This window comes from Odontesthes bonariensis, chromosome 5 (assembly GCF_027942865.1).
Source record: "Odontesthes bonariensis isolate fOdoBon6 chromosome 5, fOdoBon6.hap1, whole genome shotgun sequence".
NCBI classification, from domain to species: Eukaryota; Metazoa; Chordata; class Actinopteri; order Atheriniformes; family Atherinopsidae; genus Odontesthes; species Odontesthes bonariensis.
The window spans coordinates 13,333,986-13,355,767 of NC_134510.1; the positions used below are offsets into that span (position 1 = coordinate 13,333,986).

At 41.3% G+C, this 21,782-nt stretch overlaps 1 protein-coding gene across 1 annotated transcript in view; it reads left to right on the top strand.

The window, feature by feature from the left end:
• The first annotated feature begins 522 nt into the window (after positions 1–522).
• rspo2 (R-spondin 2) overlaps positions 523–21,782 on the top strand; it is a 62,676-nt gene continuing 41,416 nt past the window's right edge. The window contains exon 1 of the mRNA XM_075466569.1: positions 523–1,485. Coding sequence (XP_075322684.1) covers positions 1,386–1,485 — 100 coding nt within the window. The 5' untranslated portion in view covers positions 523–1,385. The remainder of the gene's footprint in view (positions 1,486–21,782) is intronic.

A 21,782-nucleotide genomic window follows, 5' to 3' on the forward strand; every position in this document is an offset into this window, starting at 1 on the left:
CATTCATTTCTAAGGGGGGAGATGGAGACGTCAGGAGAAAGATGCCCCCCCCCAGCTCATCTTTTGGTCGTTAGCTGAGAACTTTGATTTGAAACTTAAGTAAAGACATAGATGGGAAAAAAAAAATAATCAGAAGTTGATGGATTTGGATCCTAATTTGAAGACATTCAGGATGTTGATATAACCTAAAATCACAGTTCCCCACCGCAGACTGTCTGACATTTCATATCTGTTTAAAAAAAAGAAAAAAGAAAAAAAAAAGAACATGAACTTTTTTCTTGAATGATATTCCAACTTTTTTACGCTCACTAGGACCCAGAGGCAGGCTCGAACCGGACCGTGGTGGATGAGTGTGTAAATGTGTGTGTGTGTGCGCGTGTGTGAGGTGAGGGGGGGGGGGGGAGGTTGCACTCTACGAAATGCCAACATCTTAAATAAGGGGAAACACAAAACTAGAAATCTCCGCACGTGACAACGACACGCTATATGAGGAAAAAGGCAGCAAGCATCAGGACCAGTCAGGAGTCAGTCAGTCAGCACCGAAACCTCAGCAGCGCGCAGGACGCAGACTCACTCACCGGCTCTCGGTCTCTCGCTTTAAAGCAGGCAGCACATGTGAGTTTGTTTCTGTTGAGCTGCGAGACGCGAACGGGACACGCGTGAGAGGGTGGAAACGCAGGTAACTCGAGCTTTTAACACAACTGGAAGGAAGAGGGAAAACCCACCTCCTTCACCTTTTTCTTTCTTCCTCCTCCTCGGACCTCTGAAGACGCAAGTTTCTCCCACACTTAGGGATGCTGCACGTCCCCGAGCCGCACTTGCACTCAGAGGGAACCTAAACGTGAGCCGGAGCGGAATTACGCTGAATCGTCTGAGAGGTGTCAAACATCAAGTTACATCGCGGAGCGTCTTTTTTTTTTTTGGCTACTATTACGCACAGCTTGCGCTCATTATTTTTTTTTCCTGGGGGGGGGGAAACGGGGGAAACTTTTGAGCGGCACGTACTGCTTTTGCATCTGAGTTTGTTCCAGCACATTAACACACAGAACAACTCATTCTTTCATCTCAACGAAAGTACTTAAGAAGGTGTTGATTTCGTTACGCCCTTATCACCTCCTTTGTTAAGGAGCGCACCGAAACGGACACAGTTCTCTTTTTCTCCTTTTTTTTTTTTTTTTTTTATTGACAGGAGGATCAGCGGGCTCCTTAAAATGATTCCAGCCGGCGACGTGATGCCGCGTCGCATCTCGTCTGATGTTTGACACATCTGAGGATCCACAAAAGAAGCTGGAGGAGGACATTACCGAGTCGGAGAATTCATCCCCAAGCCCAGCTGGTGCGTTTTTCTTTTCTGTCGGGAGTCCGAACAACAGACCGCCGTCCAGATGCAGTTTCGACTCTTCTCATTTGCCCTGATCGTATTGAACTGTATGGAGTACAGCAACTGTCAGGCGCCGTCGCATCGCTGGAGGAGAAGTAAAAGAGGTAACGGGAGGTTACAACCCTCAGTTTTCTAAATAGAGCAGCATCCGCGGAGTTGACATTTCAAGTTTGTGTGTGTCGGAGTGTGCGCCCGCACGCGCGCGTGTGTGTGAAACAGCGGCAAGAGTACTAAAAGAGGTCGCTTACACGTTCTGTGAAAGTTCGCCCTCCATCTGAGTGTAGACGCAGGCAGAAAAGTCTGCAAAATGACATCAGATGTGTTCGAACCCGCAGGTGAGAGCATGGGGATCCAGCGCGTTCAGGGAGAACTCTCCAGAAATTCACAGGCAAAAATCAGCCATAAACCAGTCTGTCAGCATCTGATGTAGCCTAACTTATCAGCACTTTTTTTTAACGAAACATTTCCAACTTCATATAACCATATCAGAGCCAGTGCTCGGTGCGTAAAATGTGCTCAGAGTCAGACGCGCGCGTCTGTTCCAAATTAGTATTTGAACAATTTATGTCTTCAACATTATTTACAAGTGAAACTTCTAATAATAAAAAAAAATGCTACTGGCGCGGGGTAGATTATAAAGGTGGAGAGGGGTGATATATGATGAATAGATACGGTATCCCCCGATCCAAGTCTTATGAATTGCACATCTCCTCTCCAACCCCCTAAGCTGGTTTTAATTGATCTCATAACCACTTTGAACAGTTGGTCGGAAACCCGCATGACAATCGCTCAGCGGAGGCTCAGGAGTCGAGATGGGGGATCAGCCCCTTTGTAAATACTCCTCTCTTCTCTGAATGAATGAGGAGACAGTGGGATTAGGAAAGTGGCCCCCGCAGAGCCCTCCTCAAACCTGTGACATAACACAGCCCCGAGATCCTCTGGGTGACCGTGAGAGGAGGTTTCGGTCAGAACTGCGCACGGGGCAGTACAGTAGAACAAAGTCGATAAAAGTCACGGCAGAAGAAGGGGTCTTGTAAATTCTCAATCCCAGATTTAATCATATGCGCTGCCTGTGTGCCAGGGGGGGAACCTCCACACTCTGCAAGCCCTCCGCTGCCCATCTGCAAATAATCAGGCAACCACTGCGGGGTACTGGCACACACACGTTTTTCAGCTCCTCTGCGTGTTTCTCTCTGTGTGTGTGCACCGTGTGATCTTGGATGGCGTGTAGGAGACTGGATGTCACGGTCTGATCATTCTTATTTAAACGACCTGCTCACGTCTGCGGGTCAAGCAGCAAAGCCAGAATGCACATTTGTCTTCGGGTGGCTCTTTATGCCCCGCGTGTTTGTTTGTGCGTGAGGGAGACAGAGGGAGGAGAGGGAGAGGTGGTGCTGGAGATGAGATCAAGAGGTTAACTTGCACATTTGACCTCAAGAACAGCTTTAGGCTGAGCAATATAAGCCGCACATTGTTGCTGCCAGCTCTCAAAACGGATGTTACACTTGTCAAACTAATCCAATGTAAATATGTGCATGTTTTACCTTTACAGAAATGTAGAAAGTACCTGTGTGTGTGTGCGTGTGTGTGTTTCGAGGGGAGGAACAGCACTTTGGGCCAAAAGTGCCCTTCAAGCAAGCAGTGGCAGCCGGCCAAGTTCTCGGTATTTATTTCCTTCCTTTATTTATCACGGTTATATTGAAAGAAGCATGTGTAAGAGATCACTGTCCAGCAGGGCCAGAGACGCTTGAATATTTTTTGTAGCCCGCAAGGTTCCTTTGACAGCTTTATATACAGCCTGTCTGGCATGCACGGGGAGCTATCCAAACCGCTCAGGAGTGTTGAGACCCAGACACGTTTGAAACACAGTTTGGCCACACTTCGCTCCCTAAGCGTGACTGTTTTAAGCGTAACAAAACACATCCCTCGTTGCTTTACAAATGTCTTTTTCATTTGCATGGAGGAGAATGTTTTGTCATTGATCTGCTGCGCCCGCGCAGCCACAAGACTTGAGTGAGGTGGAAGGGATGGCAGCGTAATGACGGGATGTCAAGGCGTGAAACAGCCATCGTGCGGTCTCAGGGCTGATCTCGTCCTGCTCTGCTCACATACTGCATGGCTTGACCCAACAACCCATTTGGCTGTGGTAATTGTACGTATTTGTTTTTCAAAATGCAAAACAGATGCCGAAACATATTAAATTTACACCTCCTTACTCCGTATCCTGCCCACTAGAAACAGGAAAATGATGCCAATGAGCCCTGCTATGATATCATAGCGAGACACAAGGGTATTGCTTTTCATTTTTATTCTCAGGCTAATGATGCCACCTGCTGACTACATAAAATCAGGCTGAGTACCAGCACTGCCCGAAGGAACAGAGATGCACAGTGGGGCCCTAAGATGTTTAAACAGGTAATGAATAGGTAATAGCAGTCAAGAGTGGTGAGAAGTTGCCATGTGATACCGTTAACCCTTCCACATCCCGCCAGAAATCCCAAATCTGAATTCCCAGCAGGCCCCAGCATGTTGCAGATCATATTCAGCTGTGTAATCTGTTACTCAGCTGCGTTCCCAGATGTTTGTGAAGGACAAAAGTGATTAGATGAAGCCAGTGCAGCATTGCGGGGTGGAGGGAGTGAGGTCACAGATCCACGACATTTTGCAGTGGTGATAGTCAGCGCCAAGGGTGTCTGTGGTGTGCTTTTAATGCCAAAAACCCACAGTAAATAGTCAGGATATGTGTCTGATTAAGCCCTCATTTAAAAAAAGGAATTACATAAAGAGTGTGCGGAAATGTGACACTTTCAGGTGTTTGGCTGGTTTTCTGTGGTTTCAGTTTTAAATTCTTTTTTTAATCAAATGCAGTTTTGCGGTGCTGAAAATGTGGAGTATAAAATATTCGGAGGCAGTTACTCAGACGCAATGCCATCTCCTTCTAAATCCTGGAAATCAGGCCTCTGTGTGCTGAGAGCTCCCACCAAGTTCCAGGTTTGTGGGTGTAAGTGTTAATGTTGGAACCCGGTACTTCGATGCAATATTATACGTTGATTAAGTGCCTAAGGGGGGGACGAGAAGGAATGCTCCAAGGAGCAGTTTTAATACCAGCTTTGCCATTCTTGCCTTTGGAAAAAGTGAAAAAAAAGCCCTGCCGATGGCACGTCTCTTAACAAGGCCTTCTCACATGATGCCAGTCTAATCCAGGTGATTTTAGCTCTGCATCCTGACCCTTTCTGCTCATTCCTTCTGTAAAACTGGCAAATTACTCATGTGGGGTACAAGACTGGTCACCTCACGGAAATGCTGAAGCATAATCTGATCTGATTTTGACAGGGCGGAATGGCGGCAGCCCTCCCTTCCTTCTCACTGTCCTCGGAGTGTTGTGCTGGTTGAGGGGAGGTGTGTGTGTGTGTGTGTGTGTGGGGGGGGGGGCTTTTTAGAGGGATGAGGAAGGCATATTTAAGCAGATCAGCTGGGAACGTCTGAATGTGAACAGCATCACCTGAGAGGGATTACAGTGAGCTGAGTCTTGACCTGAGCCTGGCGTCAAGGAACAGAACTCTGTCTTTTCTCTCCCAGGCCCCATCAGTTGAGCTCTGATAAGTGTGTGTGTGTGTGTGTGTGTGTGTCACAGAGAAAGACTGAATGAGGAGGAAAGAAAGTGCAGGGACAGGTGCTTGTTATTAATGATCGAGACATCAAGTCCACAACAATGGATACACTTCCTCCTCCTTCACACAGCCCCAACTCCTTGCCCAGTCACATCCAATATATACGCTTGGGATCATTGTTGCCATTTAGGACAATTAATTGCTTGTGTTCTGTATTTGAAAACTATGTTAGTCTGACCCAGACTCCAGACTTCTTGTTTGACCTGCGTGTCGATCCTGGCCCGTAGCGCAGCTCCTGCTCCGGAGTAGCAGCGGTATCAGATGAAGCCTGAGGCTCCTCAGCGCGCCTGTACCACGCCACACCGCTGGAAACCCCAGCGAGGGAAAAAAAAACATGCAGTGGCATGAACTTTTTTTTTTCTTGAGTGGGAGAGACAGAGACGGATTCTTTAAGGACGCAGAAGAAAATTGATCTGTCTTGCTCTTTTTCTTGTTTTCCTTCTGGAAAAACAGATGGGGGGAAAATCTCAATTAATCTGACTAATTTATTTGGATGAGCCTTGTTTTTTCTATGTCAGATTGGAAGGACGGGGAGGTGGGAGAGGTATTCGTTCTCATATATCAACTCCTTGGGTGTTGCAGGAAATCCATTTCACATACATGGGAGAGCTTGTTTTGTAACACTTCAGCACATCTATCACATACGAGCGAGAGAACATTCATTGTTGCGCAGATTTCTTCGTCATTACTCAAGGGGATTCTCTCCTCCACCCTCAATCATTGTCATCAGAGGATCCCTTATGCTGGCAAAGCTAAATGCCAAACAGATGTTTTTTATTTCAGGCTACGTTTCACCACACTGTACAAATTCATTTTTTCGGAAATGTGAAATAAAATAAAGTTACTGTGTAAAATCTTATAACACGCTCCATATTTCCCCATGATGATTGGAAACTCCTGCGCGGCACTCAAAAACGTCAGTGTCCCTCCAGAGCGTGAGCGCGTTTTTTGCAACTCTCACCTATGCCCGTTTCCTCAATTGCGGACTCCCCCGCAGCAATTACGCCTTAATATGTTTCCTTATAAAGCTACTAAATATGACCAGCCAATTTGGTCTGATTCTCTCAAGTTTATTGGGCTGTAAAGATTCTAATGTTGGGAATCATTTCGAGGTGCCACACATAAAACAACAACACAAAAGGAGCATTTTTTTTTTTTTCCCTCCAAAAAATGACTCATAGGAGGGCTTCACAGGTAGGAGAGCTGCCCAGAGCCGGAGATGGAGCCCCTCAGGCTCACACCGAAATGCACTTCCAGACTGCTTACCTCTCACATTACTAATACACCTCTAACAGAATCCAGGGAAGAGCAGATTAGAAGGAATGATGTGAACACAATAGGCATTCATTGTGTTTTTGTCCTCAATTAATCTAGTCATGGGAACAGTTAAACTGAGCCATTTCCACTTTGCATTTGATTACAAACTAAATCAGCTGAAATAACTTTAAGATGGTGGATGTTTGAAGAAAAATGCAAATTTTCTGAAGCTAGCAGCACGCTAGCTCAGTTTACGTTAACCCAGGGCTCTCAAGTTTTCAAGTTTGCTTGGAGTGAGATTCAGGCGGGGCAGGGGCCGGGCCATGTGCGTGGGGGGGTTTCTTTAGGGTTTTTTTTTTTGGGGGGGGGGTCCCTTGCAGTATCCCATCGCCATAAACTAGCTACTTAAAGAACAAAGAAATTGTTTTATTTATACCAAAATCACAAATCTTCACTTTTACACTAAATTCTGCTATATTTTAAAATAAATTGTTTTAGGTATGCAAAGTCTTAACAAACAAAAAAACAGACAAATTAAATTAAGAAAAACAAACATAACCCCAAATGGGCCCCTTGAGCAGTTCCTCTCTGTGTGTGTTTGTTTATGAGTGTTGTAAGTGTTTGTGGCAGATTTTGATGCTTGATGACTGATATTGGGGGCTCCCATTTAAAGCACAGCCATTTTCACAGTCATGATGGATGACAGAGTTCCATTCAGAAACAAAGTGTTCCTGGTCTTGGTTTTATTGAGCCCCACCATGGAAAAAACCCTCTCTGCATCAGCATTTCAGTGTGGCAGAACTAATACCAGTTTGGCAATTGTAGATAGCCTTGGGAATCTGCTCATACCAGTCACCTTTGAAAAAAATTAACCACGGAAGCCTAATTACACTCCTACATATTTTTCATTTTTCATTAAGTTGCTCATGTCAAAGGGTGTGTGCTGAATATTTAGGCCTACTACTCCAACGAACACTTTAATCGGCAGGTATTGGTCTTTTGCAAAGAATAGGAAAACTATAGTAACTAATAAAATATTCAAATAAATGAAGATATGACCTGCTGATGATCCTGACGGTTCTCTTCCACCTCCAGCTCGTCTACAACTTCTGCACGCATTCAGAGCAGACCTCACCCGGCAACAAGAAATTCTGTTTTCTGATTGGCTGAGAAATTCTATTTTGTGATTTTCCGATGGGTTGCTAAATCAAGACAGCTGTACCAGAGCTATAGTTCTGAGGTGTACGAGCGCACAGTAACCTGCCATTGACTCGTTTATAGTATAGGCCATTAGAATTTCTGTGCGACGAAGTTGATCATTTCTCAGCGTGAGAAATGGCATGTATGGCGTGTGAGCGTGTGAACTTGTTGAAATGCGTGTGTCTCACGCTCATTGCGTGAGACTTGAGAGCCCTATATTTCTATACACATTACATCGCTGTTAATACTCTTAAGATAAGAAAGGAAGAAGCAAAATGCTTCGCTGCTCTTTTACATTGTAGTTTGTAGTCAATCTTAATTGTCAAAATGAAGTGGAAAACAATAATTGTCCATTTTGCAGATTACTCCATTTGTACCCATATCTCTGGTGATACCTGGATGTGTTCTGTACACTTGTGAATCGCACTAAAGAACATAGACAAAAGGCATGTTTCTCTTCATAAATGTAAATTGATGTAAATTTTAGAAATAATCCAAAATCGGGTCACAGTGGTTGTGTACTTGCAGTAAATAGCGGTTCGGAGAGGAGGCAGGGTGGGCAGCACAAGCTAACAGCCAGTCAGAATGGGTCCTTCAGAGGAGCACTTGTTTTTTTTTTTGTTTAACACAACTCAAACCTCGACAATTTCACACATTTCTCTGCTTCATTCATCATGCGAAAACTCTGTGTCTGAAGAGCATCCCACGGGGACTATGTGCCAGCTCGTGTCTCTCAAAGCTTTCTCTGAGATTGTTCCTCTGCTTTAATAAAAATCCTTATATGATAACACCAACGTCATCTGATAAAAATCACCTTTCAGTCAACTTAAAGACAACATCCGCACAGTGATGTTTACATCTACAGTGATCTCCTACGGAGAAAGTTAGAAGCGGTAAAATGTTTTTAACATTTATTCACACAGTCCAGTGTTCCTGCATCGTACATATGCCTGATCCCTTCCCTTCCCTTCCTGTGTATGTATACGTGACAAAGACAGTGGTCCAGTTAAATGGTCAGGTTGAACTTTCACCATAGCTCGATTTTAACTGTGCATTTGATTGTAGCCCACTGAGTGTTACGCAAGATCCAAGTTCAAGTCCATATAATTGTCTGGTTCAAAAATTATATGTGTGAGTATAAAAATGCACAATATGGCAATTTTTGTTTCATGTTTTACATGAAAAAAAATGTGTCTGTCCGGTAGGCCCATTTTGATTAGGTGTTATCTTGGCTCACATTCCAAACTGAGAGCACCCTTCACCGCTTTCAACTGCATGTAAATACTTCACAAAACCACCAAAATATCCCTGTAACCATCCCAGAGCCCTCAGAATGATGCTCAGGACTAGTTCATCCAAACATTGGTATGTTCTACTGTGAGGATTCACCCTCAATCATTTTTAAAACACACACACACACACACACACACACACACACACACACACACACACACACACACACACACACACACACACACACACACACACACACAAAATCCCAACCACACAAGCTCTCCAACAGGCACTTTCATCATTTTCTTCTTTGTGTTAAATGGCAAATTTTGCTACTAACCCACACCAGAGTAACTCACTCATGTAAAGACAGGAAATAATTACACACAATCTGACATTGAAGGCAAAAAAACATATTATTCTGAATAGTTACTGAACATCGGCACCCTGGGAACAAAATCTAAAACCGCTTTTGTGAGTGAATGAAAGGCCAAAACGTGGAAAAATTTGAATTTTCTTGATTATTCATGCGCCAGTTGACCAGCCCTTACTGTTCAGTGTTTCCCACAAAGGCCTCACTCATGGTATCTGCTCTTGTTTGCCATGTCAGTGTGTTCTTCTGTGCGCGTGTTGACTAGTACCTACACCGTATTGATCTGCAAAGCCTGGAAATCTGAAACTCGAGGAGGCCCCTTGAGAAAATACACCAACATTTGCAGAAACAAACACAGTGACTCAGGTTTGGTGCTAAGGGCTGTCTGCATCAGTGCCTGTTCAAATGTCTCCCAACAACAGGGAGGCATGGGGCTGTGAACACTACCCCCATGCTTGCCTCTTAACACTCGACAGATGGACGCGACACCTTTTTCCCCCCCTCTCCCTGCTTTTATAGGATCCCTAATTATGCTTACATGCCACATCAAAATAAAGCTCAGCATACAATGCCTTTGGTATGACGAGGAAGTAAGGTGGTCAGATGCAAAAAAAAAAAGTCTCTGCAGAGCTCCCTTGTAATTTGGTTGCCCAAGCATGGACATGGAGAGGTAAAGGTGCTGCAGCCCCCACTGCTCACTGTGATGGGCTCCACCCATCTGTGGAGTTACAGCATATACCCACATTAAAATGCTCTTTTCGATGTCCTGCTGCAAGTGAATGTTTTGTATGATCATACGAGGAGAAAGATAAAGCAAACAAGTTTAGAAAATCATGCACACTTGTGGCAGAATCTTTAAGCCCTACCCTTGATGTACCATCAGGGACTTTATGCAGACTTTGGTGTGGTTTTGTCTGAATTTATTTAAGGTTAATGTTGATGACTCGGTACCCTTTGACAAACAGAAGACTTGCCCACGAAATTAGCAGACTGATGGGTAAAAGAGCTTTGAATGTTCCATTGCATCACGTCAATAAAAAAAGTACATTCTTATTCAGTTCTAAGGTTTTACATATCAGGACATCAGAAATCTTCTGGTCCTCACAACGTCCTAGACAGCATTTAGACAGCACCAGGTTTGGACTTTGAATGGGTCATTGCGACACCTTGATTCTTTTCTTTTTCAGCCATTCTGTTGTAGACTTGCTGGTGTGCTTGAGATCGTTGTACCGTAGCGTGATCCACATTCGACCAAACTTTAACAGTCTTACAGATGGCCTCACATTTGACTCTAGAATACTTTGGTGTGCAGAGGAGTTCATGGTTGACCCGCTGACTGCAAGGGTGCAAAATAAGCCCAAATCATCACCCCTCAATCATTATGTTTGACAGTTGGTATGAGGTGTTTGTGGTGATATGGTGTGTTTGGTATTCTCCAAATGTGGTGCTGTGCAATATGACCAAACATCCCCACTTTGGTCCCGCCAAAGGACATTGTTCCAGAAGTCTTGTGGTTCGTTCAGATGGAACTTTGTTAAACTAAGCCACGCTGCCACGCTCTTTTCAAAAGAGAAAAGCCTTTCTCCTTTTAACTCCTCCAAAACAGACCGTATTTTCCAGTCTATTTCTAATAATGCTCGCATGAACTTTGATACTCAAAATGCTAATTGAGGCCCGAAGAGTCTGAGATTTAGTTATTGGGGTTTTTGCATTTTCTCTGAGTATTGCACAGCCTAACTTTGAGGTGAACTCGGTGGGGCTTCCACTCCCTGGAAGATTGGTAGCTATCTTGAATATTTTCCACTCGTGAATATTTTTTTTCAAATGTAGAATGATGGACTCGAAGTGGTTTGGAAGTGGCCTTATAATTGTTCCCAGGTTGATGGGCAGAAACAACTGCTTCTCTAAGATCAGTGCTGATGTCTTTCCTCCTTAGCATTGTGTTAAACATTCCCTAAATGCTCCAGACCAGCTAACTTCCCAAACTTTTGCTTTCATGGAGGTGCACACACTTGCTGATGAATAATTAATGAATTAAGTACATTTGATTAGCAACACATGGCTGCTACTACCCCCTCTTGATTCCTACGGAAACAGTAAGGGTCTGCTTAGTTTTCACACAGTGCTTCTGCCTTTTTATAGTCTCCTGAGACGTAAAAGCTTAGAATTAAAAGATGGTGTGCTTTCTTTTTCACATGACTGTTATGTAAGGCTTATACTGGGTACCTTTTGGTTACTCTGCTCTCAGGCGTTGTCCTATAAGGAGGCAATGGCCTCATGGCTTCCTGCAGAGTGCAGAAGCACCCGGTGTGTTTTTAATCATCAACAAGGCTGGGAGTCATTACTGGGCCTTGATGCTTAGCTCATTGTCCCTCTGACTCCTTCTGTGAAGGGAGGAGATGGGAGAGAGAAGAGGGGGGAAACATAGTGAGGAGGAAAGCAAAGAGAATGCAGTGATAAATAAAGGAGTGATTAAATGGGCCATGCATCTGTCTGGTATCCTAAAAATAAGATTGTTGATCAATCGCGCAATGAAAGTTAAAGTGCGTAACATTTTGCATCAAGCCAAAAATAATAGTTTTTTAGTTTTCACACAATTTTATTTTTTCTCATCTTGATGAGCTGGGTGGTCACTGTGTTGGTCTTTGAACAACTTCTTGCTAGCTGACTAGCAACTGATTGATCATACTGTAAGAATAAAGGTTCTGCCTCAGTACAGAGCCATTGTTCGCAACATTTGCTCTGGACTTTCCACCTAATCTTGTACAAATCTCAAGAACGTCAGCGGGTGAGAGATATATGAACGTGGCAGCAAATTTTCCAGAGCATTTGCTCCTATTGGACAAGATGAGTGAGCATGTGTGCCGGTGAGACTTTTTGTTTTATTTTGCCTTCTGCCGACCAGTTTTCTGCTTTGGTCATCAATGATCATCAGGGAGCCTCTCTTTCTATTTTCGACATGTTGTAAATATTTCCAGTGTTTACTTTTCTGCCTGCCATTTTGCCTTATCTGGGCTCTATGCAGACAATCGTCTGCAACCTCTCCCTGGCATCCCCAGCTGTGAGAGCGCTTCTCCTGCAAAAAAAAAAAAATCTCCTGCTGTGAAACGCTTGTGTGAGCAGCAATTAAGGGAGAAAGAGTGGCCCGTCATGGCCTGGACATCCTGCCGAACATCTCTGGTGTTCATGTGTGGAAGTGGCTCTAAGTCTTGCCTTTTTGTTTGTCCATTAGCGAGATTTTGCAAAAAACTACATAGTTGAATTTTATGACAGCCTAAAGGCATCAGCAGCATTTGCAAAGAAAGAAACACTTACATTTTTGTGTGGGAACAGGCCACTCTATTTAAATCGGCAAGATAGATCATTGACTTTGGTGGAGGACCGCACGCTAAAAGCGTCCTTTTGAAACAAATCAAATGTGCACACTGAGTGAAACACAGTTTTCTCTTTTATACCAAGAACTTTCGCCATTGATGCAGGCTCTGTTCACTTTAGGACATTGGATTGTTTTAATGTACTGTGGTTGTGGTCTTTTTACTTGTTGTTGTCTGCGCTTACAAAAACCCATGTATATTTTTTTTAATTTCTTCTGCCTGCACGTCACACACGCTTCGGAGTTCCCCACACACGTTTGGGAAAACGAGAGAGTAAATTTGTGGGAGAAACTTGCAAGCTATGTTATGATTTAAACGCAGTACGTTTTCATGTGGTGCTTCGTCAAAGAGCGCGTCAACGGCGGTGACTACCTTCAATTTTTTTTTTCCCCCATTAGCGTTTCTCACTAATCTTTTTTAGGGTAATGAAACAAGACTGTGGCCAAGACAAATGCAAGGCAGAAAAGTATAAAGACAAAGAACTCCATTAACATTTCTCAGATTCCTCTGCTCTTTTTTCTCCTCTGGTTACACTCTTGTGTTACAACTTGGCTGACTTCTCCTTAACTGGATATTATTTTATTTGGACTGGGGCCAGGTCTCACAGCGGCCTTAGCTCTGTAAACAGCTGTCACCGGCAAGATTCATAACTAATAGGTATCTGTAGACAGAGGTCACATGTAGTTTACATGTTTACTAGCTAATGGCTTTAGAGATGGCACTGCCTTAGTGCTGTAATGAACACTAGTGAAGTGTAACTGACAGTATGGGGCTGGTTAGCATCAGCAACGAGCATGGGTTTATGCACGCTTGTAAGCAGCCAAAGCAGTATATTTTTTAAAGAGCTGACAAAATATCAGTGTTATTTTGTTGTAAGGCCAGATTGTTCTTTTAAGACTTCTTTTTTTCTAACTACGCAAGAAGAAACACCTCCTATTGTTGAGTTATTGGCACATCCAGCACCTTGGATCATTGCTGTAACAGCATCCAAGACATGGCAACCCGATTTGACGCTCATTCGTAGCAGCAAACTCTGCGGCGTGTATGTACAAGACAGATATGGCTCCATGCATCTGACTCTATTGCCTCCATTGTAATGATACTCCTGTTGACCTTATGCCACCCAGATGTTTTGGATGCAAACTGCAAGTTTTATTGTAACATCTAACACCTTCATCAGTAGCTCACTTTTCATGGACATCCAACACCAGCCCACCCAAGTTATCAATAAAGGAGTTGCCCAGATCCATGAAACGAATCAATGGGACTCAGTATAATGGATTGATCGGTCATATTTCGGGTCAGTAGACTTATTTTAACTGAAGCAGGTTCTGCAGAAATTGTCAGATTTAAAAAAAAAAAAAAAGAGGGAAAAAATCAAAGAAATAATAATGATGTTCTGGTCATTCTTGTAGTCCCATCTGAAGGACTTCGGAAGCCTCTTTTCTATACGTATAGTTACTCATAAATGCTTTATATTTTCATGCTGTGGTTCATGACCACAGGAAAAGTAGTTGCAATTCCACATCATGTCAGCCTAAAATATACTTACCCTTTATATTTTACAACCGTTCTACTCTTAAAAAGCTGGGGCAGTGCCAGCCATTCACGTGCAGTTCTGTGATGTGGGAGCACGATGCCAGATGTAACCCAGGCACCTGCTACAGCCAAAGGAAGCTGGATACCACTACGTCTCAGCTAAGTGTTATCATAGGCTTGCGGAAATACCTCAGAAGAAATGTTTTCGTTTATGTGCTCCTGCACATAAGTTATTAACCAAAACATGGGCACATTTAAAGGCAACATTGCTATGTAAAGGCTGGTGGCAGCCTCCAAAATCATGTTCGAATGATCAAATGATGGTGTTAGAAAATATTTCCAGGGAAACAGACTTCAGTTAGGCAACGAAACAAGCAAAGGTGTTTTATTTCCTCATTAATGAGCTCGTGTCAATATTGGATCCAGCCGGGTATTTTTTTGGAGAGTAAGGCTTTGATGTTTCAGGGTGTTTTTTTTCAATTTCAAGCTCCAGAATTGAAAGTGAGAGGTCCGTCCCCTGTGGTGCGCTCCACTTTTGACCCTGGTGATCACCACAGATCTCCCTTTTGGTCTCAGTGGGTCAGTAAGGGGTGTGAGGTTTTTTTGTGTGTTAAAGGGTTAATGAGGCAGAACTTGGCAACAAATGTTCAGGTTGATGGATATCAGGTGAGAAAAGTTAATTAAAAACAAAAAAAGAAAAGGATGCCATCCAATTCTTGTTTTTCTTCTACTTTACGTTTAGTCTTCACTTTATAAGCCCACATGCTTCTCTTCATCTCATTCAGAGAAATCTAACTATGCTTCGGTTGCATCCTTTTGTTCCTGCCAGCTACCAAATACTTATGCTTAATCAGAACAATGCATATTTTTCTCCCCGCTGCAAAATCATGAAAAACTGGTGCAATTAGCCGTCTCAAACGTCTCAAATGTGAAACACAGTTTTTGCCCACAACTTCGCTTCAGCTCATTGGGAAATGTGGTATATTCTATTGTCTTCAGCAGTTAGATTTAGTTCTAACACTATTCACTTCCAATGCATTTATGTACCAGTAATAACATCATAATCCATGATTACATCATTTGTAATTTGAAGCTTAAAGTATATTTTACTGATATAGCTTTTTCCTTTATCTGAAATTTACTTAATTTTATCTTGTACATAAAGATTAAAAGATAAAAATGGCACCAATCCGGATTTAAGAGACTTTGTTCCTTGGTGATAAAAATGGATCAAAAATCAATAATCAAGCCTTGCTTGAGCGTGTACTTAATACATATTTAAAACACTAATTCTATGAAATTATTGCCATAAAAGACAGTGAAAAGAATCTTGAGAGCTTGAGGATTATGTAGTCAGCAGTATACTAACATTACAAGGTAATTCCAAACTAGTCATCTTTAAATGACATATAAATGTACGGGTAAATAGTACAAGATCCTGTTATCACTAATAAATTGAGTGAATTGTCAAAAAAGTTGAACAAACTCATCTAATTTGTTAAGTAAAACACAAAAAAAACACAATCACTGTTCATATCAATTCAAAGATGACAGGATAGTTGTGTTGGATGATAATGATGTTTAGATTAATGTCAAGGACCCACATGTTTGCAATCACAAAGGCACCAACCCCCTGAATTCCTGATTGGTGACATTTAGAGAGAAGTTAGATTGGTGACCCCGGTTCTTATCATGGATCATTATAAAGTAAGCAGATTATTATAACATCTACATTTAAACAGTCCAGCACGCTGTGAGAACAATAAATATGAAATAAATAATGGGGTTATGCTACTATTTAGGCTTGTACAAGTTTTTTGTAATGAATAGTAAGAAAGGACAGGAACACCCATGAGGACCAGAGTAATTACAGATATGTGCGGATTATATCGTCTACATTAGTACTACACAGAAGTAAACTTGGTTTAAAAAAAGTGAAAGCTAAATGAAATATTGAATTCAGAGGGATAGATTTGTAGTTCAGTTCAGAAATTATATATCGTTATTAATCTGATTACTGTAACCCATTCAGGAATTGTCTTCTGGCCAAATATTTTATGTTGAGTCAGTGGATATTTAGCACAAATTTCAGCCGAACCAAGTGAAAACTTAGCAGTTGATGTGACTCAGAAAGCATAAACTTGTGTTTGTAATGACTTACAAAAGTATTTAGTATAAGATCTTTAGGATTTTGAACAATCGGGACATGGGATGTATGTATATTCTTTAAAGAAAATCCTTGAGGATAATTGTGAGGTGTATAGGTGAGCTGTAGAGTCTCAAAACCAACACCTCCTCTAATCTGAATTCTTTATCCATCATTATCGGCTGGACTGAATAAGTAATTACAGTAACTTTCTTAAATATCTAAGAATTTCAAGGGTGCTAATACCTTGCTAATAACTATTGAGGATAGAGTACCATCCCAGACTACAGCAGCAAAAAAAAAATGTTTGTCTCTGACTCCGCATTCCCTGCATTTCTCTCTTCATTCCTTTTACAAATGGCATTTTTATTGTTTTTGAAAACTTCTTCTTTTTTTTTTTCATCAGCTCACAATTCAGTGATCCAGCTTTTTTCTTTCTGTTGGCAGCATAGATAGTAATAAGGAGTGTCAGAACGATGTCTCATAAGTTCTCTTAAAGTTTGAATTTGAATTTGAATTTCAGAAAAAAATTAATCTCCAAAGTTCTGGATCTCCCATCTGGATCTCCGGATAGGTTTTTGCTTCCAGGCAAGTATGGAAAAACCTACGTCTAGCTCCTTTGTTTTTCATATTTGTGAGCTGGAAGTGGAGATGAGTTTAGTCAAGGTGATGACAAATGGGGAGGCGGGGATTAACACGGGATCGGGTGGGAAAGATGTAGCAATGCTACATGGGGTGCAAATATGCCAGGCATGCCCGCCGATTTGACTGATCCTCAGCTGGGGCGTAGCCCCCCTCCCGCCCCGAAGGAAAAAAACCCACACGTGTTTGTGCAAGTGCATGACTGAGCGGGTGAGTGAATTACTAGACTCACTGCACGTTGAGCTACAGGTGTGAAAATTAGGTGTGAGGTTTATGTGTGATAAATTACCAACATGTGGGCTAATAGAAGCCACTCCACCTTTTTCCTCTTAGCTATTCCTTCCCTCCCTTCGGACGGCAAAACACATTTCTCCCACAGCTTGAGTGAATTTGAAGGAGTGTAAATATTGAAATACCCCCTTTCTGCTCGGTTGTTTTCCTTTAGCGGCAGACTCTTTACTTTGTGCACTTCACTTATTGTTTGTGTTTCTTTTTTCTTGTGTAAAAGAACTTTTTTTTCTCCCCCCTGTTATAATATTTACTGTAAATCTTGCATTTCGATTCCTTGTCAGTGTAGAAAACTTCTTTCTCCTCGTTCAAATAAACTCCATTATTTGCATGTGCTTTCATTAAGAATTCACTAGAAGTCTGAATTTCTCCAATAATATTAATTATCACCAAAAAAGTTACGGAAACTATGGAATCTTGGAACCACTTCTCAGACAGTTGAACTAATCATTTCCAAATGTGGTGTGCTCCACCTTTAGACTCTCACGAATAAAAGCTATAACATGATTTATCATACTCCATGCGGTAATGCAGCTAAAGTTCAGTGTCTTTGGCCACAAATTTGAGCCATTATCTATCCAGGTCTTTTTTTCAAAAGTCACTTTCCACCATCCAATTACATTTGTTACCTGAGAACATTTTTTTTCACATCAGCTAAATCTACAAAGTCAAATTGCATAATTTATAATAGTCTGCTAGTTTCGTGTTGGATATACATCTTAGATCTTGCATTTAGTAACACCGTCAGCTCGGTGTGAGTGCAGAGAACTGGTTGAAAATCCAGGGGGATTTCACAAGAACACTGAGCGTCTTCTCTGAAGCAGTGAATTAAGATGGATGTGAAGAAGAGCTGGCAAGAAACATGAACCACATGTTCATCTTCTGGTGCCTGTAGAGAGCGATAAAGTCCATCCTCGTGAGTCATAGATAAACTCCTGTGGCGATTCCACACTTAAGTGCCGTAAGACCTTTTGCACCTGCGCTGACCAACCATAAAGCCAGTGCTGCGACCAAGAGTAAAAGGCAGATGCCGAGTGGTGACCAGCGCCACTCAGCAGCAGGAAGTGCCAGCGTGATTTTTCATAAAATACATGAGAAACATGTTAGTTTTAAGCCTTTCAGTATATATAATGGCTGTCTCACGAATAGAAGTTCCCGTTCAATTTGAGATGCTTCTACAATTGACACAGTTTTTTCTGTTGAAACCACATGAAAGCTGTGCAATGAATGTATAAAATATACCACCAACAATAAAATGGACCTATAAATACAACATCCACAACAGATATTTATTAAATCGTCATAAATCTTTAGGTTTATGACAGTTTAACCTTATTATAGGTTCGTATTGTTTTGAGTACATTGTTTAAATGACTGCGAACACAGATTCCGTTGTTTTCAAAGCTCGACTGAGCTATAAAAGACTTTATGGAGCCTCATTACAAAATTAAAAGGCTTGCTTGACCACCACATCAAGGTCACTGTTTTTTCCTTCTTTCACGATGATGGAGCTTTCCATTGCAGTCACTTGGCCGTTAAGGATCAAGGGTTTAATGAGTGTCCATCAGTGTGGCAGAAAGGATTAAAACGCGGCAGCTTTCTAAATGAGATCAGGTCAGCTGGGTCAACTTTTTATTAAGAATTTCCAAACAGGATTTCCATGGTCTCTCCTTTACATCAGGGATTCCAGATGTGTGATTTGACCCATGACATGGGACTTAAGTCATAATCCATCATAAAGGAATTAATATAAAAGTGAACTTACCAGGGGTCTTGTAGACATGGAAAGTGTGCCGTGCCAGGTCGACTTCAGCTGGACAGACAGGTTAAAGATGCTGAGTGTTTTTCCAGATAACTCTGTAAACTGTCAATGTCTTTATCCGACCAGAGCAGCGGACAGAACGACGATTTTCAGAACTCTTTGGAATAGCTTACTCAAACTTGGGTGAGCCGGTATGTAAATGCTAAAAGAAAGTAGCCTATGTGTTAGAATATTACTTTTTCATTAGTGTCATATTTTTACCATGAAGTGTCACCCTAACCATTACCGAAGAAGACATTTACTCTGATTATTACGTTACCGACATTTTATTAGTTGCTTGCTAACGTGGTCGAGTTGAACAGTGGGCTAATTTGCAAATTGACACACAATGAAAAAAACAACTCATAAGATTTACTTAAAAAACCCTTTGTAAGTATTTGCACTCAAATGATTTAAGTAATATTTAATGCTGCAATATCAAGTAACACTCACTTGCCAGTATCAAGTAAATTTTACTTACCATAAAAAAGTTTTGAAGTGATTAAGTAACATTTACTTAATTACATCAAAGTTTTAAGTTATATTTATTTAACAAATTAAGTAAAGTCTACTTGTTTTTCATAGGCAGGAACATCATTTTACTCAAAATTTTAAGTATATTTTATACATCTGTAGTATTTGCTGTTATGAAGTAACTTAGTAGATTTTAACAATACACTTTCAGAGTCAAGTTTATGTAGTATTTCTAGGTTTATGTACATACAACTATTAAACATTTAAATTGTATGAGGAAACCTAAGTAAAACTTACTCTTCCCCCATAATTCATGTATTACGTTAATAAAATGTTTAATTTTACTTAAGAAGCTCTAGTTCTTACTGAATCTTAAAAATACAAGGTAGAAATTATGACAGTTACTCTAATAGAGTTTACTTCACCAAAAAGTCACTTTTTTCAGTCCATCTGAATGAGATGAATAAGATGTAGAATCGTGTAGAAGCAAGTTTAAAACACAAAGGTATTTTTTAAATGGAAAAACAACATCTAAATGTCTAAAAGACCACTGTCATTTCTGTTAGGTAAAAATATAGCCAGATCTAGCAGCAAAATGGTTTAGCTTTCCATTATGATTAGAAACAACTCACACCATTATAGCTCATTTAACATATCATATCTTGTTTAGTTATATATAATTAATACAGAAACATGTAAAAGAGATAATTTTGGCATCATTTGGCTGGTTGGTGGCAATTCCCAGGCAACAGTTGGAGTGGATGTTAGTACACCTAACATTTCCTCTACAGATGTGAGAGATGCTTTCAAACTTCTAATTTAACTTTGTCAACAAATACAAAAATCTGCGAAACTGCTAAAAATGTCAGTAACCGATTCCATGACATTTAACTCGTACAAATGTTCCGTGGCCGACTAATGAGCCAAATCTAGTTTTCTCACCCGCATGTGACCGTTGCTTAACCTTTTTGAGTCACGCCAAATTACTTATTGTTTTATTGTGCAACAAAAAGCCACCCCTTTCCCAGTTTTCCAGTAGCCTGAGTGAACCATGGCGGCCTGTTTTACCCATTCTAAACCACCATCCTTTCAAGTGATGGTTCAATTCCCTGTGTTTCCAGTCTGGACTGGTAGATGTCTGTCGCAGGGAGCCTTTGGCTGAGCTTATATGTCTGACAGTAAATGTGTTTGCTCAGTCTCATGCTGCAAAGTCATTATAGGGAGCAGGACTGCCCTTGATTATAAACATGTGCTTATTGTTTGATCCGTTAACATAAACTGCAGGAAAAAAAATCCCAATATTTGACTATTTCCAGCTGGAAAATAGTCTGAGGCTCGTCCATCATATTTTCTACTGTATCTGAACATACATGTGCCCCTTTCCTCAACATCTTCTGCTTTTTCTCCACATTTTTTCAGCTAAGTGAGACTTTCAGATCTATGACAAATAAAGTCATGGGCCTGAAAAGTAGGCACTCAAATGTAATTTTCCATGTACCAGCTTTTAACAAGCTTTAACATTGTTGAGAATTTAGAAGGACTGGTGAACTCTGGGGGAGAGTGCTCAATGTGTCACAGCTTCAGAGTGCAAGCCTGGATTGTTTGGTGGTTTGAAGAGACCCAGAAAGCAGCTGTTTTGGTGCAGCTTTGCGCTGTCCTGTATCTGCCCTTTCCCTCTCCCAAGCTTTCTCTTTTTTCCATTTAAGTGGAGCAGGAGTAAGCTTACACCATCACTTAAGAGGAACAAGTGAGCTGGACAATAAACAATATATGTCTCAGTGCCACAAGGAAAGCATATAATTCTGTTGCTGAATGTGAGGCTTTCCACATGAGAGCCCAAGTCATCTTGACCTCCAAAACCTGAACCTCTCCATGTCTGCCTCCTCACCATATGACTATTATGGATAATATAGATGCAGTGGATGAGGAGAAAGGGTTATTTGTTTTGTCACTTGATTATTCAAAACTTTTTTCAATGTGCTATACTGTAAGAGCCTTTTTCTGCCTTTAAAAAAAAACAAAAAAAACAATGGACAGCATGCCTGCTGGATAGTTGCATTCATTGTCTGTGTTATTAGATTTGGATACCAGCGGTAATTGGAGAGTGGCAGAGAACTGTGAGAATAGGAACAGTTGTTTCTTATTATAAGCTTGTTTCTTCCATTAGCTGAGTTTGAAAATTGCTGGTGAATTATGAAATTGGTTCAAGGCTGCTCCCATTAAGTCCTCTTAGCAATTAATCTGGATACACTCTTTGCAACCCCTTGGTATAATTTTTATTTAGTACTGATTTAATATAACAACTGAGGAAATAGACTGGAGTCTAATCAAAACAATTACCCAATGAGTCCCTGTTCTATACCTCTGGGCCCAATGTCTTATATTAGCCACTATCATCAAAAA